We start from the raw sequence: 16815 nt of genomic DNA, 5'->3' as shown, positions 1-16815 counted from the left end.
TTTTTTAATACAACAATTTCCTTCTCAAATCTTGGCAACACTGTCTGCACACCGCAACTATCCTGCGATTACAGCCAGCCATTCGAGCGTCGTTTCGAGACCTAAACCAAATAGCCGCCTATCATCTGGGATGCGAGGCACGGAGGTTTCAGCTTCAGGTGAAATTGAATTAATTTGGCAGCATCCACTGAGCTGCTCCCAACCACGGAGACTGTTTTTTCGGAAACGGAAACCTGCATGCAAAGATCTAGGGGAACGGAGAGAAAGGGGGGAAATGGTTCCCTGTGCGCCTCATGGGCTATGCAATGCACTTTTATTTTCACGCTATTGGGCATTTTATGCACACAGAAACAAGCGCTCTTGGCTCTTGAAACTGCATTCAAGCGAAAGTGTAAACAAAACGCTGAAAAATTCAGCTCCTATTCCCAAAAAATTCGACGTTAGCTAATGAAGTGGAAAACGGTTTAAAACTCATATCATACATTGACGCTTGCCTTATTGTTATGCTACTTTCATTTAAGACAAATAAATTAAAATCTAGAAAAATCAGGAAAAAAAAGTTCTTGAAAATTTAAGTAGTTTAACGAAATATAAAATTTACGAACGAATTACACACAACTAAGAAACGAGGTACTTTAATTTACATTATTGCCGCTGCTGCTTTCCAACGGTTTTAATGGCAAAAGTAAAATACACATAAATTGATAATTATATATTGGTCGTAATGTTTTCCTTCCTGACTCATTCATCGAAAAGGGCATTTGCAATCAGCTTTTTGAATCGGGCCGGTGAACAACTTTTCAGTGTTGGCTGGGATCCGGCAACTGCCTGTCACATTCATTCCGGTTTTAATTGGAAACCACATTTAATTTGCCTGTTTTCTTGTTGTTGGTGCTTTTTCAGTTACAGATGCATTGGCATTGGTTATTGTTTCATAAAATATGGAATTCTCGCATTTAATATGTCGCTGATAAATGGATTTCATCGCATGCTCACACACAAAATAATGATGTAGTGGGCGCGCTTAAATTGAGTCACTTTCTACAATTTCGTTTCATTTATAAGCTTAAACCACATTGAAGGTTTTTGCATGTTTCTGAATGCATCTGTATATTGCTTATGGCTGCATTTAATTTTTAATTGAATTATTCGATCAAATGGGCCTCAACTTAATGCGTCGATGACCAGCAATTTATATTTTGCAGGTCCTTCCAATCAAAGTTGCCTGCATTTATAATTATTAAATTTCATTTGTTATGTTAGTATGTACTTATTTTGCAGCAAAAAGTATTTACACAATAAAGGAGAGTTTACCACAGCAATGCCATAGAAAATATATTAAATGTCAGACACCTTAACAACGAGAAAAAAGTTTTTAATTAACTATTTTTCATACTTTTACATTTTGTTGAAAAGTTAGACATTAGTTTGCAATCCAAAATGTGTTGCATAAATTCAAATAACATTATGTGTGTTATAAAGGTACAGCAATTTCTTAATGCCTTTTGGCAATTTCCCTTTAAAATTCCATTCCATTCAGTTTTAGCCTGCCAACAAAATTCCTGACACCGAACTCCAGTTGGAGCTCAAAACTGACAATAAAAATAATTTCGATTAATAATGTAGAAATTCTCCGAATGTCCTTTGGTTTTAGGATCCGCTTGGCTGCAAAATCAATTGGCAATGAACTTTCTGCCCGAACGAAAGTTTCAAAATATTTTCGATGCCAACGAAATTTATAAATAGAATTTTTCATCTTTTTCCTTTACTTGCCGTTCATGTTGGAATGAGTTTTGTCCTCAGAGCAAAAGGGCAAAGAGGAAAACAACAGCAGAAGCTTTTTGTTCCGATAGTTTTCCTCTTTCTCATTTTTTCATTTTCCATTTTCCATTGTGGGTCAAGAGCAGAGTCCCATTCCCCCGTCCTTGCCCCTCGTCAGCATCCCTTTTACAGTCTCAATTACGAAACTAAGCACAAATCATTAAACAAAATAATAATTTGAGTGGGAAACTGACAAATTGCACCACCCACATGGGCTTGAGGATGCCAAGGGTTGGAAAAGGGGCTCCGGACACACCTAAATCGGATGGCCAGGCCGGGTCCGGCCGAATGTCAAGAACAGGGCATTAAATTGTCCCAATGCCAAAAGTACACTTAGCGAAACACAAGAGCTTATCAACAAGTAATATTTTTTTAATTTATCTAAAAACAAAATCATTCGATTGAATAATTGTAAAAAAAATTAGAAATGTTCCTGTTCTTATTGCATACTTTAAGTCACGTTTATAATTGAATATGAAACCCCAAATTAAATTCAATTATTTGGGAAAATATTAAACATTGTGGATTTAAATGTAGTTGTAACTTGAGTTTTAGTATACAATAAAAAATAAACAACAAAATTTCTTTCCCGACATATGATGTGTTATTAAGAAATTATCACAGCTGTCAAATTGTTGAATTTTATTTATTTTTTAGTGCAGGACCAAACACCAGAAGGACGTGATGGGCACTCAGCCCCGGGACCTGACGTCTGCTTTTGGCCAGCCTGCGATTGCTTGGGTATCCTGGAGGCAGGAGGAAAATGGCAATGGCTAGTGGGGAACATTAATAATTTAGCCAACTTTTGTGCGCACTTAGGTCCTCTTTCTCCGTGTCGCTCAAGATGTGGCCAACAAGGATTTGGAAATTGTCAAATGTGAGAAACGCAGTGCCAGCAAAAGAGCAGTGAAAAATGTGAAAAACTTTCCTAATAATTTGCATACTTTTCGACGCGGCATGGAAAACTTTTCCGCACGCACGACTTCTGCCGCGCACACTGTATTAACTGCCACTTATTTCTTGGAAAAACCCAAAAGATGGATCGTAATTTGCACTGAATATTACATGGCAAAAAGACAATTATGGTTGTTAACTAAAAAAATATCTCATGCTCGATAACAATTAAACCATTTTTAGCTACCAACATTCGTTTTCCATCGTTATGCCATTTTATGTCTAAGCAATTTTCATTGGGTATATTTCACTAACGGTTTGTGTTATAATAACACATTTAATAAGGACTATAGCCAAAGTAAAACTAACAAACTTATTATGGATTTTTTTGGTCCGAGCTCCTTAAGTTACCTTATTAAATCCTAAAATAAATCTGCTTGCCCCACTGTGCTATAGCCTAGGCCACAGAAATTAGAGCGGGCGGGAGCTTAGAATAAATTTTCGCACTCTTCGCGAGTGCAAACAAAATTAACGGGCACGCGAACTTTAAGGCAGCCAGCTGACACGCCCTCCCATTCCACTCCCTATCTGTTGTGTTTTCGCCTATAAAGCGCAGTGCAGCACAAAAAGTTGCACGAATGCAAAAACCTTATGCGAAATTGTCACAAAAAGTAGCAGCAGCATCCTACAGCAGCGGACGGAGCCGGAGCCGCAAGTACAAAGCAAACCCGGGCCCGGACCCGTAACCGACCCCTTGTCCGCTTTTCACGCTCCGGAGTCCGGACAGCGACAGCATTTTTACGGCAAAGAGCGCACTTTTTCCCACGGAGCCGGCGGGCGAGTGCCGGCACTCTTTGTTGCCATTCCGCTGCTCTTCCTACTTTCCTGCCAAAAAAATATACTCAACGGATAACAAGTTAGAACTCTTTAATCGTGTGAACCGACTGTAAGATTCCTGGTAGTGAGTACATTTTACTGTAGGTAAATAAATAACTTTTTGTGATACTAACTAATAATTTAAAACATATCAAGCTAGCAACATTTTCAAGTCTTAAGAAGAATTTATTCGCTTAACAGAACTTTCAAAATAATTTGTCAGTTTGTAACGCTTGTAGCGCTGGCTGACATAAAAATACGCATATAGCCCAATCGGGAATTGTAGTTTCAATTTGATAAAAATTATCATTAAATGGGTTTATTATCCTTATCCTCCTTATCAAATAAATGGGTTTATTGTACGCATATAGCCCAATCGGGAATTGTAGTTTCAATTTGAGTTTTAATTGCTGTAGGAAATCTAGATAAACTTTGTGGGATCGAATATAAGTAGTGTTTTATAAATATATTCTATATATCCTATTATACTCTTACGTTCAACTTGGTATACTAGGTATAGAAACTACAAAAGAGTGTTCAGCCTTGGCACTACTTGGCCCACATTGGAGCGCCAACTTAACCAACTTTTCAGTGGTCAAGCTTTGGTGGGCGGTGGTTGGTTGGTGGGACGGGATGGGGATTGAAGAACGCAGGACCTTAGACAGGCAGCTTGTTGCTTCTTTCCCGTGGACAAACTGCAATTAGCAATACTTTCCCTTGTCCGAGGCAGATGCGGAAATCTTGAGCACAGTTTGCTGGTTGTCTGGTTTTTGTCCCTCGAAAGTTTTATCATTTGAAAGTTGTTGAAAATAATGAACAAGCACGTAGTATTTGATGGTGCTTAAGAAGTTCCCCCAAAACAACTTTCTTGGGTGTTGAAATGTGAGCTCAAAAATGTTCGATCTTCTTACGTGGAGAATTAAAGTTTAGTCAAAGTTTTTAAAGGAGTTATATGATATATTAGAAGGAAAGAAAACTTTAAGCAGGGGCAATAAATAAGTAAAATATTTCCATATTCCAGATTAAAATTGTTACGTCATAAAATATATAATCTTTTTACTGAAATGCCATGCATCTGCGGATTTTTTAGTTATTTATTAAATTTAATTACTGATATAAAGTACGTGGCTGGTCTACTCAAAACCCATCATATCTTTAAAAAATGTAATGCAATTTATACATTGTACATGTTTGACCCTTTAAAATAATAAAAACAAATTTTCAGCCTGTGCCGTATTAAAACATTCAGTAAATCTGTTCCTTGAAAAAATATTTTGTTTAAGTGGTCAGCAACATAAACATACAATCAGGGGGAAGCGAAAAGTATTTAATTTAAATTTTATCCACCCCTTACAACCGAAGCTGATCCTTGTGCGACCTCCCTGGGGTACCCTGAAAATATTGCCTGAATTCCCTATCCAGTAAGGCCAAACAAATACCCAATTAATTAGTTGGAGCCCACAAACTTGGTCATTGTGTTTGGGTTTTCAACGTTTTTTTTTGTTTACCAGCAACCAGAGAAATATTCAACGATAACTTGGAGAACGAATTGGCTTCGCGTCGCTGGCGCTCCTACAAATTTCTACTGCCAGAAATTTCCCCCCACTTTCTGTGAAAATTATACATACACCTAAATACACGTGCACACACCCGCAATGTTTGTTGTTCTTGTTGCTGCGGTTGAGCTGGGTAAATAAAACGGAAAACAAATGAATATAAATGTGAAACAAACTAAGTCCAGAGAAAAAAAGGGAACACGATGCAGGGCGAGCGAAATGGAATTGCAACGGAATTTTGTTGTCCACTGCACGTCAAATAATAATAAGGTTTTTAGTTTATTTTACACATACTTAGTTCCCATACAAGTCAAAAGCTTACTAATCTAGAATCTAAAAAATATAAGTAAAGGTCACACATCCCATATAAATCGTTAATGTTGTTTAAACTGCCCAATCGTTCCCTAAAATTCTTTTAAGTTGTAAATGTTTCTTGCATGTAGCTTTTGCGATTTGTTCAGTGTACTATCATTGCTTGGAGTTTTTCCTGCTCATATTTGCTGCCACAGAGCTGAAAACAAAGGAAAAGAGCAGGGCGAGTGACCATTAATGGAAATCTGCTCAACGAAATTCGCATTGCAGAGCGGGTGCTGTAATAAGGAAACTCCAGACGAAACAGGTCGGCAGACAACACAGCAAAACTTCAATTCTAAAATCGAGTTTTGTGTGCACAATGTGCTCGCATTACTCATGCGCCCCGTTGGCCAGCACGTAATATTCGAAAGTGCGCAAGAAAACAAGACGGCAGAGTGGAAAAACTGCTCCTGCCTTATGCCACCACCGTTCACTTCGCCTTTGCCGTTGCCTTTGCCTTTGCCACAATAAAATGATAAATGAGTACGTGCACTCCAAGCTAAACGTATTTTAATTTGAAAAACGGAAGCAAACTCTGCTGCAGGAAGTACAATGTGGGAAACAAAAATAAACTAGAATGGCTGGTAAGGGCCTGCTCATTTTTCTTGTTTTTCCTTAATTATGCATTCCCAGATAGAACATGAAACTGATTTTCTCCCCAGTACTCCGAACGAATACGAACGAATGTGTACTCCCGGTACTTTCAAAATAAATGGGTCTATTGTACTTCTGGGGACTTTGTAATGAAACAAATATAGAGTAGTTGGCTTACCGACACTCATAGAAAATTTAAACATTTGTTAACCCATAAAAATTATATTACAGATGTGTTTAATCTTAATTTTTATAATAAAAAACAATTGCTTCATTTATTATTATATTTTACGCTAAACATTTCTTATAAAAATGTAGGTCCTAGAATTTAATCATTTTTTTAATTGGTATTAAATAGTTTCATAGTACCGGACAGTTTAAGGTCGAGTCGCTCAACTGAGGCATTCCTAGTTGTTTTTTAAGCAGCTGGTGGCAAGGGACTGGTCGACAATGTTTGTTTATGCAAAACTCATTTGACTCACGAGAGCAAGGCAAACGCAATGTATTTCCAATAGTGTCAACTTGATGTGTGAGCGCAATCATCTTCACTTTCCCCCAGCACATTGTGCTCCAGTCCCCGAACCTTTGCCCAAGCAAAATGTTGTTAGAGACACGGAAAGGCCCCACATGGGAAGGCCTATTCAAATCATCTGCCTTCTCCCCAGAAATCCTGCCATCGCAGGCCTTCTGGACATCTGAGCCGAGTAAACTGTCTGCCTGTCACCACGTTCGATAGAGTATCGACATTAAATTCTTGACTGGCAGTCGATATAAGGACAGGAATTCCCTGCGGCTATAAATTGCTTCATATTTGCTTTCAGCTTGTGGTCAAAAGTAATATGACATTTGTAATTTAGGGCACTACTAATGGTAACTTTTAGAAAGTAGTGAGAGATTTAAGTTTGGTTAACACACGACAGCTAAAAATGTATTTAGATATAAGCAAAATGCTTCTTTGTTTTTTGTAACTCCACGCATTTTCTGTGGGTTGTTATGAAGGCCACTAAAAAGGACCTATGTGTATTTTTTTAAATAGTGTTAAATGGCCTCATTGAAACCGTGTTCAGTAAAACAAATTTTATAATTAAATTTAACTCACACTTAACTTACACTTTCACAAATAAAATCGTAGGTTTCAACAAGTAAGCCAAGCCTTAAACTTAAAAAAAGGCTTCGAAAAAAACCACAAACAAAATCATGAAGCTAACATATGTATGCAAACAAAAACATTCCAAACTAACCTACCAAATCGTTGACGTCACATCGTGCGTCACCTTGCAAACAATATGTACGACTAGAACTGCAGTTGCATACTTTTCTGCATGCGGCCCATGAAAGTAACATTATTTTTTGATGTTATGCTTTTGGGCTGGTTCAAAAAAATATGCTTTCAATTTGGTTGGCTCACAAACAGGAGGCACTCAATTCGTTTTAGATTTGGCCATCAATTTACCGAAAAACATATGTAAGTACCCAGATACACACTGGAAATTCAATATTCCGTACAATTTTAGAGCACTAGTTTACCTGCTCTCGCATTTAGAGCATTCCTCCGGCCGGAACTCACCTGCAAGAAAATAAATGGAAATATAAATGAATTTTATTTTTGCGGAGAGTGTATAATTTATAAATAAATCAAATGTATGCAGACGAAAGTTTTTGGGCGCGTGCTTGTGTGTTGGAAAAACATGTTCAACACAATCCAAACCAAACACAGAGACTCAAAGCAAAACCGAGAAAAGGCCAGAACAAGAGAATAGATCGGGCCGAAATGCAGTTTGGCATAGTTAACTGCCAAAGTGGTCAAGCTGGACGTCCGGATTGGTAGGCCTTTGACTCGGCTTTCTCCCGGGGCAATTCTAATGGAAATTATGGAGCGCCTGGTGCCTCCAAACGAGCAGATGATTGAGTCAAAGGCATGAAAAGCAACATATAAATGATGGGCCACTCGAGCGCCCGGGGCCCCGGAACAGATATATACGCCCCACTCCTGTTCCTGGCAAATCCTTCAAATGCCAAGCCCGGTAACGAGCTAAAGCACAATATAGGACACTTAGAAAAACGAAAAGATTGCAACTTGGTGGAAGGCTAAAAGTTACAACTTCAATCCCAAGTCATAAAATGAAGATGTTTTTAGGGTGAAGCACATAATTGTAGACTGGTGAATTATATTAATTATATGTACAAATTAGTTGGTAATAGCATAAGTTTATGAACTCAAATTGATTATCAAATGTCGGATTTTAACAAGAACATTTAAACTAAATGTCTTTACGAACAGTGTTGAATAAATCTTGAAACACCAAGGTATTTCATTTAGAAGTACATTTCCAAAAATTAATCACACATTTTCCTTGAATCAAATCTGTATGTATATAAAAGTCGGGAAGTATGATTTATTTTCCAAGTGTTTAGTGCAGTTCATTCAATTTTTTCAATTCCATCTTCCTGCGGGGCAAGTGCACTGCACTCGTCACGAGGCTAAAGTGACTGGGTAAAAGCTTAAACTGAAACATTTTGTTTTGTTTTCCGATGAAGTGGAGAATCAGCTTCGAGAGTTTTGGCAAACTTGCTATCCACTACAGCGAGAAGATGCCAAAATACTCGTGGGGGAACTGAAGAGCATAGCAGCCACAAAATAGAAAGCCCGGCAAGTCGCATAAAAATAGATTATAAAATAGCAAATTAGAAATAAATACATATAATTCACCGAATTTTTTTTTATAAAGAAAAAAAATCTGTATACAAAAGTTAGTTTCATGAAGTAGTCATTTTTTTTTGGTGTTTAATATATCCCCTAATAAAATATTTATTTAGATACCTATAAATACAGAGATTTTTTCTCTCCATATTTAATATCCTCAAATTCACATTATGATTTAATAAAGGGCTTAAGCCAAACTAGAACTTTAACGAAGTTCTGCAAAGTTTTCCCTAATACCAAAAGCAGCAAAAAAGAAAGTTCTGCGGTGAACAGATATTAACAAAGTTGCGTGGACAGTTTTTAGTTCTGCACCCACGCAAGTAAATGCTTTTAATACTTTTTTAAGATGCCAATTATGGTTTTTTCAACGTAATAGTTGCCAATAAAGCTAGCAGAATATTTGTAACTTATGGTAATGTTAAAACGGCCCAATCAACAACAAACAACCTTAATCAGGAACAGATATTTGTAATATAATTTAACCCCGAAATGGACGTCCACAGATTTCCCTTCCATTAGGCTCAGTCTGAAATAAACAAATTCAAAATCCCGGAAAAAAAAACACATTCTATCCAGTAACCTCTTCAGGCCGTAGTATCCAACATTTGTTGCCGCAGAAAAGTTGAATCGAGCAAACTATTTTTTATGGCCAAGACTGGGCGAGCATTCATGCAGCATGTGGCGAGGGGGATGGGAAAATTGGGAAATGTTCGGTGGCCGGGGAGGGGGGCATCATAAAAATAAATGAAAAGGTCACTTTGTATTGGTTGTGGGACAATTTAACACAGGCAAATGTGTATGCAACTGTAATTTTTCTGTCGGTGGCAGCCTCGCCTGGCAGCAAAACCATATGAAATAGCAACAATTGTATCCACACTGGCACACGAAATACATACCAAATAGTTGGGGCATGTCCTTGGGAGTAGCTGATGGGTGGTGGGCGGTGAGTCCTGGCAAAGTATTCGTGTGGTTCTGTTCGGTTCTGTTGGCCTTTCATTTGCTGTCCCACACACGCACACACAAACATTTACTCATAAGCCTTAACAAGCGCCATTATTATTGGACCCACACACCCCAGCAATTTCCCATTTTCCACACACTCACAAACACCCCAACTCACAAACACATGCTGCCAAATGAACATGTTAAGTTTTCAACAGCTATAAATTATTTCTTTACCAGGCACTCGGCTTTTTCTCTATGCTAAATGCCCCTAAATGAAAATAATTTATTGTGGTCATTAGGGGAGGTCCTCCCATCGGGTCCTCCTTTGAGCGTTCCTCGCATAACCTACAAGTTATTCCTGTAGCGGGTAATTATTTACACCCAGGCATCGGCAACAGTCGCACGAGAGCAGCATCAGCAATCGAGTTGGACCGATAGCCATCTGAGTCTAATGCCCTGTTAGTGTTATGTGGTGGTAACTGGTATTCCTAGATCAACTGGTTAAATTTTATTTCAATTACCAATAAAGATGTAAATAAAGATTTTTACTAGTGCTAGGGAATATTTATATATGTTTATCTACCTTTTAATTCGTTAAAATCTCCGTTCGAAATAAGACCTATAAGTATATATAGCAATAGACAACGTGTTTATTGATAACGTACGTTAATCTTTGCCAATTTGGGTAGATATCATGATACAATAATAATAGTAATGCTTATATAAAATTCTTAAAAAAAAGATTTACAGTAAAACAAGGGACAAATAAGTTTAACTTCAAATTTAAATCATTTCGTCAATTGATGAGGTTAAAAGCTTGTCAGATTCGTGATATAGTGATAAAATTTATTTTTGGTTTTTAGGCTTGTATTTCTTTATAACTAACTTATAAGTTCAATAAAAATATTTCCACGGCTTTAGGCAACTTTCCAAATATATTTCAAATTGTTGTCACAACTTTTTCTCTGCGATTTATTTTTTTGACTTTTCTTGAGTTCACCTGGACTTTAATTTTTTGCCGCTGCTACTTATGGTGTTCCGGATTTACTTTATGTGGTGTATGTGGTGTAGGTATGACAACTTACAACCCCTCTTCTTAAGATTCTAAGATAAATTAAATAAATTTTAAAGACTAAATACATATGTAACAAAATATTATACAATCTCCTCAGCTGGTCCTAAAAACTATATTTAATACATATAAAAATGAATAACTGTTAGCTTGTACTTTCTGGGACCTTTCAATTGAAGTTTTTAATACTAATAAGCATTGAGAATTTCCATATCAAAAAACTCAACATCGACCCTACATTCAAAGCACTTTGTTTTACTCACGGATTGTTACTTACATAAATCAACAATGATTTTCGTTGGTGTTAATGTATACATTTATAAATCCTAATCAGCATAAGTAAGATAAAATAAACCTGTTCGAAGTTGCCGTAAACAATCAATAGGTGCGCGGAGCGGGTGGAATAGGGGCCACCGAGTCGTCCAATGTTGTGTCCACCACCGGGCGGTATTTGACCGAAGCGCAGCCCGCATTGTCCAGGACATAGGTCATGGTGTGTTTGCGCCAATGCTCATCTATGGGCTTTTTTTTCTGCCCGGCCATCGGAGCCCCATAGTCTAGCTCATCCAGGCGGGTCTTGAAATCCTCGCGAGCATGCGAAGCCCCTCGACTCTTTTCGATTTTCCATGGCCGTGATGATGTGAACCGCATTGGCCAGCATATTCTGCAGCTCCAGAGTCTCGACGAGGTCGGTGTTCCACACCAGGGTGCGATCGGTGATCTTAATGTCCTTGAACTGCTGGCACAGCTCGGCGACCTTGAGCAGCCCCTTCTTGAGGAGTTTTCCCTCCCGGAAGACAGCCGCATGCTTGGTCATAGTGCGCTGCAGTTCCGCTCTTAAGCAAGCTGTCGGAGTGTCTCCGTTAGCATTGCGCAGCCACTTGAAGTTTTCCATTGACTTTTCCGTGGCCCTATCATCCACCTCGGGTGGCTTGTCCCCCGGACAACTGTTTTCGGCAATATCATGGGCACACACCCGTCCGAAGATGATCAAATCCAGCAGGGAGTTGGCCCCCAGTCGATTGGCCCCGTGGACCGAGGCGCAGGATGTTTCGCCGCAGGAGTAGAGGCCTTTGACCTCCTGTTCACAGCCATTCTCGTCCACCGTGATCACCCGACCCTTGTAGTTCGTTGGGATGCCGCCCATGATGTAGTGCACTGTGGGTAGAACCGGCACCGGTTCCTTGGTCACATCCACCTTGGCAAAGATCCTTGCGGTGACCATAATGCCTGGCAATCGCTCCCTGATTACCTTAGGATCAATGTGATGGAGCTGCAGGTGCACATGATCCTGGAGCGGACCGCAACCATTGCCGGCGAGGACCTCCATGGTCATGGCCCGAGCCACCACATCCCTGGAGGCCAGATCCTTGGCCTGGGGGGCATAGCGCTCCATGAAGCGCTCCCCCTTGGAGTTCAGGAAGAAGCCGCCTTCTCCGCGCACACCCTCGGTGATCAGACAGCCTGCTCCGTAAATGCCCGTGGGATGGAACTGCACGAACTCCATGTCCATGAGGGGCAGCTCCTGCCGCGACACCCAGGCATTGCCATCACCCGTGCACGTGTGTCCGGCGGTGGTGGAGAAGTAGACTCGACCACAGCCGCCGGCGGCCACCACGGTGTTGTTGGCCCAGAACCGATGGAAGGTGCCGTCGTCCAGCTTCCAGGCCAAGCAACCCACGCAACTGCCCCGCGACATGATCAGATCCAGGACGAAGTAGTCCACAAAGTAGTGGCAGCAGTCGGCGTACTTCAACGTCTGTCCGTACAGAGTGTGGATGAGGGCGTGACCAGTGCGATCTGCGCATGCGCACGCCCTTCTGGCCACCCCGCCCTTGCCGTAGTCCAGGGTCTGCCCTCCGAAGGGTCGCTGGTAGATCCTACCATCCGGTCGGCGGGAGAAGGGCATCCCGTACATGTCCAGCTCGTAGATCGCCTTCTCCGCCTCGCGGCACATGTAGTGGATGGCGTTCTGATCGCCCAGCCAGTCGCTGCCCTTGACCGTGTCGTAGAAGTGGAACTTCCAGTCGTCCTTGTCCATATTCGCCAGGGCGGCATTGACGCCGCCCTGGGCAGCCACCGTGTGGGATCGGGTGGGAAACAGTTTCGAAATCACGGCCGTCTTGAAACCCTTCTCCGCCAGTCCAAATCCCGCCCGCATTCCAGCTCCGCCAGCTCCAATCACAATCGCATCGAACTTGTGATCCGTCAGGGCATACTCTTCCTGGCAACTGGAGTTTCTAGCCGGGCATACCTGCAACCAGCTAGTCACACGTGAACACAGAAGCATCCTGGAAAGAGGCTGTGCTGCCCGCTTGGCGAACAGGCGATTCATTTTCAGTGGTAATTCTGGGTTAACTACGTGGACAGATCGAGTTTTGCGTTATTAAATCTACGAATTGTTTACGAATTAAGGTGAAAAACGCAAAGAGTTTGCGATTGCTAGAAAATTTTTACAGAAATTTTTAATTAAATGGTCTTATTTCTGCAAAAAAATTTGTTTAAAAAATCCTGCAATAATTTCCGTTTATTGTCAAATCAATCAATATTTTTTTCTTTCTGTTATTATTTATCAAAATATATTATAATCAATAACTTTGTACTTTAACACAAAAATTACACTTGTGTATAAAATATATATGAAAGATACTAGGAATATGAAATACTAAATTTTAAAAGTCCTCGCATTAAGTGGAGAAGCTTGCGAAATTGCGCCACTAATTGCAGAAGTTTTTTGTCAAAGCTAAATCAACATTGTCACAGGCGGACTTCGTTTGGTGTTCCATCTAATGTTTGCCGAGTCACGCCATTTTCAAGTTTGGTGCTCGTAAAAGCTGGAAATTTCCACGAAAATCCTGCCGCGGCATTGAAGAGCAAGAAGTAGACGAGCGGCAAATGGCCAAGATGGTTAAGATGGCCAAAAGCAAACACGGAGAGATCGGACCGGGCAAACATACTTGAGCGCAGCGAAAACAGCAGAAGACGAGCAGTATATGTAAATGAGTCTGGGTTTTGGGTCTGCGTTTGGGTTTGGGTTTGGGTTTGGGTTTGCGCTTGTGTTTGTGTTTGGGTTCGAGCAAACAGACTGAAAAGGGGCGAACCAATGGGCGGAAAGCCAAGAATGGCGAACGAAAGACTTCGGACACGAACTCGATCGCTGGGTTTGCTCTGGGATCGATGATATCGGCTGGGATATTGGGATTTTCCCGCCGGCTAATTGCGCCCAAAGGACATGCGTACTTGCATGCGTATCCTGTGCAAACCGAATGCCGGCCCCTGATTTTTTCCTTTTTTCGACGGCTGCCTGCTCGGCGATCGCACTCTCGCGTGTTTGCTTTATGAGTTTACAACCTCAGCCTAATTGAGGCGGGGAAATTCGCTTAGGCGGCCATAAAATCGAATTGTTTGCAAACACACAAGCAGAAAGGATTGGCCATAAAGCGGCTACAATGCCGTGCGGTGAATATTTAGGGCAAGGACGATCCCCTCGAAAGGGTTGAGGATCGCGGAGGGTTGGCCTGCTTTTCCGCGTACTCCTCCGCCCGAATTCTTAATGAAAACGTGCGGCAGCCTTTAATGAATGGCCGACGGATAGGTAGCCAGTCAAATCCGTCACGGGTGCGACAACTACATTGCGACCATTCGATTCACTTGTCCATCCGCCAGATACTTTTCTCCATTAGCCCAGCCGCTCAGCCTCCGCCGGCCTCCCCTCCATTTCCATCTACTGCTATTTTATTGAGTTGCCCAGTCTGTTGATTTTTCCCATCTACTCCCGACGAATGGTTGTAGCAGACCTCAAACTAATGGCCATCGCTGCCGCGAGCTGTTTGTCTTTCAGCGCCATAGAATGCCCAACTTTTCGACCGTTCCCAGCCCCCCGGATGAAGTCGGTCCATTGACACGCGGCGATGACTTGGAACCGACTAAAATGCGAGCCGGAATCCACTAAAAAATTCAGACAGCGATTGCAAGCGGCGCGTGATCTCGAAAATCACGGAAAAGCTATAAATAGTTGCCGCTAAAATATACAAATTGTTAACAACCCAGCAAACTTTCAACAACTCGAATTAAATGGCAGCCTAGGAAAACGCTATTCGTCATTTATTATATTCTTTAAAATTAGCACTCAAATTTAGGCAATAATGAATGGATAATTTGTGTATATTTTTAAATATGTTCTTTTTCTTTTTTTCTAAGTAAAGTCATTAAGAAAATATTTTAGGATTCCATTTTAAGTTGAAATGACAATTTATCCATATACTTCCATGATAATTAAAGAAATAAGGAATAAAATATATTAATAACATTTTGTAGTAGGTAAATAAAACAAAGTAATAAAAGTCTTTTATGAAGTGTAAAATATTTTTTTTTTAAATCCTACTATTGAGTCTTTTTAACCTGTGATCGTTACTCAGTCATCCTTGATTTTAATATTCCATATCAAATCGATTTTCGAACCCGTTTAACTCTAATTCTAATGCCAAATATTGTTTGGCCGAGTGTTGTTACGCACCGCCCCAAAAACTAAGGAACTCCGCCCCGGGCCAACTCATATTTTGGCCAAATACTCAAATTGACGCCTTGGAGTCAAATGTTTACAACTCGAAATTCTGCTGAAAAAATTACCAAAAAAAAAAAGTGTTTCATCGGCAAACTCGTTTTGGGCTGCAAACAGACCCCATGGAAAAAATAAAAAGTTTTAATTGGTTGCTTAAACAAAACACGAAACGAGCGTCTAAACAAATCAAAGCCAGTCCGTGGCGTACAATGGATAGGGCCCAACGGACAGAAAGTCCAGACTTCAGAAAGACGGAGAGAAAACAACAATCAAGAACCGAAACCTTTCCATCTCGTTTTCTAGGTATGAACTCTTTTGATATAACTACATAGTTCTAAAAATGGCAGTTGTATTGTGACTTCAATGATCATGTTGGTTATTTCCCAAAGCCATTTTATAAACATTCAAAGTCAATTTATTATTGTGTCCTACAACACAAAAAATGTATTTGTAAATTCAATTCATCAACTCCAACAAAAATATTTAACGTCTGTTAAATTTATATGTAAACCAAAGTTCATATACCCTTGCATTTATTAGAAAACTTGTCAACACAATTATAAAACCAGTTCAAATTTATAAAATTGTAAAAAAATATATTAAGTTTTTAATTCTTTAAACCTGATTGGATTAGTAAGAATTTAATTGTCATTATCGTTTTCGAATTGCCATAACTCCGAATTTACTTTCGTTGAAAACAGATTTTTTGAAGATTTTCACACCTTATGTCAGCAAAATAGCAATGTTGCCTGATCCTTGTAAAATAAAAACCCAGTTTTTGATATCTCGAGTATTCGTTTAAGAACCTATATTGCTATGGCAGTTGTATGATATAGGCGTCTGATCTCGGCTGTTCCGACATATGTTTATACGTACATATTATGTTATTTTAACAAGAATTGTGATTTGTTATAGAAAAATCTTTTTAACCAAGAATATTGAATATAACACCCTCTGCAGGGGTATACAACAACTCAGATATTATAAATAATATTTATGCGACAAACCAACAATTCATAGTTTTCTATACCGAAAAAAGCGTAGTTTTGAATGTTTCTTTGCCAAAAAAGTTAAGCGAACATTGTGGTCAAAAGTTAAGATGATTTTTCTGTGTGCAATAAATTTGAGCGGCTGAAACACGTTTCACTTAATTTTTGGCGCATGCAATATTGATCGATTATCCACGGACGGGGCCAACAGCGGGGCTCAAATAAATCCCGCCTAGGACTCCAGTTCTGAGAGTTGTGCTCGCCCTGAGCGATCCGACCCACCTGAGAGCCCCGCCGAGGGCTCTTCTACCTGGTGGCAAACAGGCTCCCAGGCGATGGCCGCAGATTGACCGGCTGGAGGAGCGAGTGAGAGGCGAGATGGCGAAGCGGTCTTACCTGTTAGAGGGTGTGGCCTAACCATCCGCTAACCGATCACCGATAGGGCCAGA

General features: G+C 40.2%; 2 protein-coding genes across 2 annotated transcripts in view; both read right to left on the bottom strand.

Annotated features, from left to right (window-relative positions):
* Positions 1–16815, bottom strand: part of LOC128260035 (uncharacterized) — a 104279-nt gene that overhangs the window by 73755 nt on the left and 13709 nt on the right.
* LOC128260038 (succinate dehydrogenase [ubiquinone] flavoprotein subunit, mitochondrial) lies at positions 11107–13220 on the bottom strand. Its single transcript, XM_052992730.1, is given in 2 exon segments — positions 11107–11416; positions 11418–13220. Coding segments are annotated over 2 exon segments (1956 nt in total). The 5' UTR covers positions 13152–13220; the 3' UTR covers positions 11107–11194.

This window comes from Drosophila gunungcola, assembly GCF_025200985.1.
Source record: "Drosophila gunungcola strain Sukarami chromosome 3L unlocalized genomic scaffold, Dgunungcola_SK_2 000014F, whole genome shotgun sequence".
In the NCBI taxonomy this organism is placed as follows: domain Eukaryota; kingdom Metazoa; phylum Arthropoda; class Insecta; order Diptera; family Drosophilidae; genus Drosophila; species Drosophila gunungcola.
Note: the sequence above shows the minus strand (reverse complement) of the source record. Positions and strands in the feature narration are given on the sequence as shown.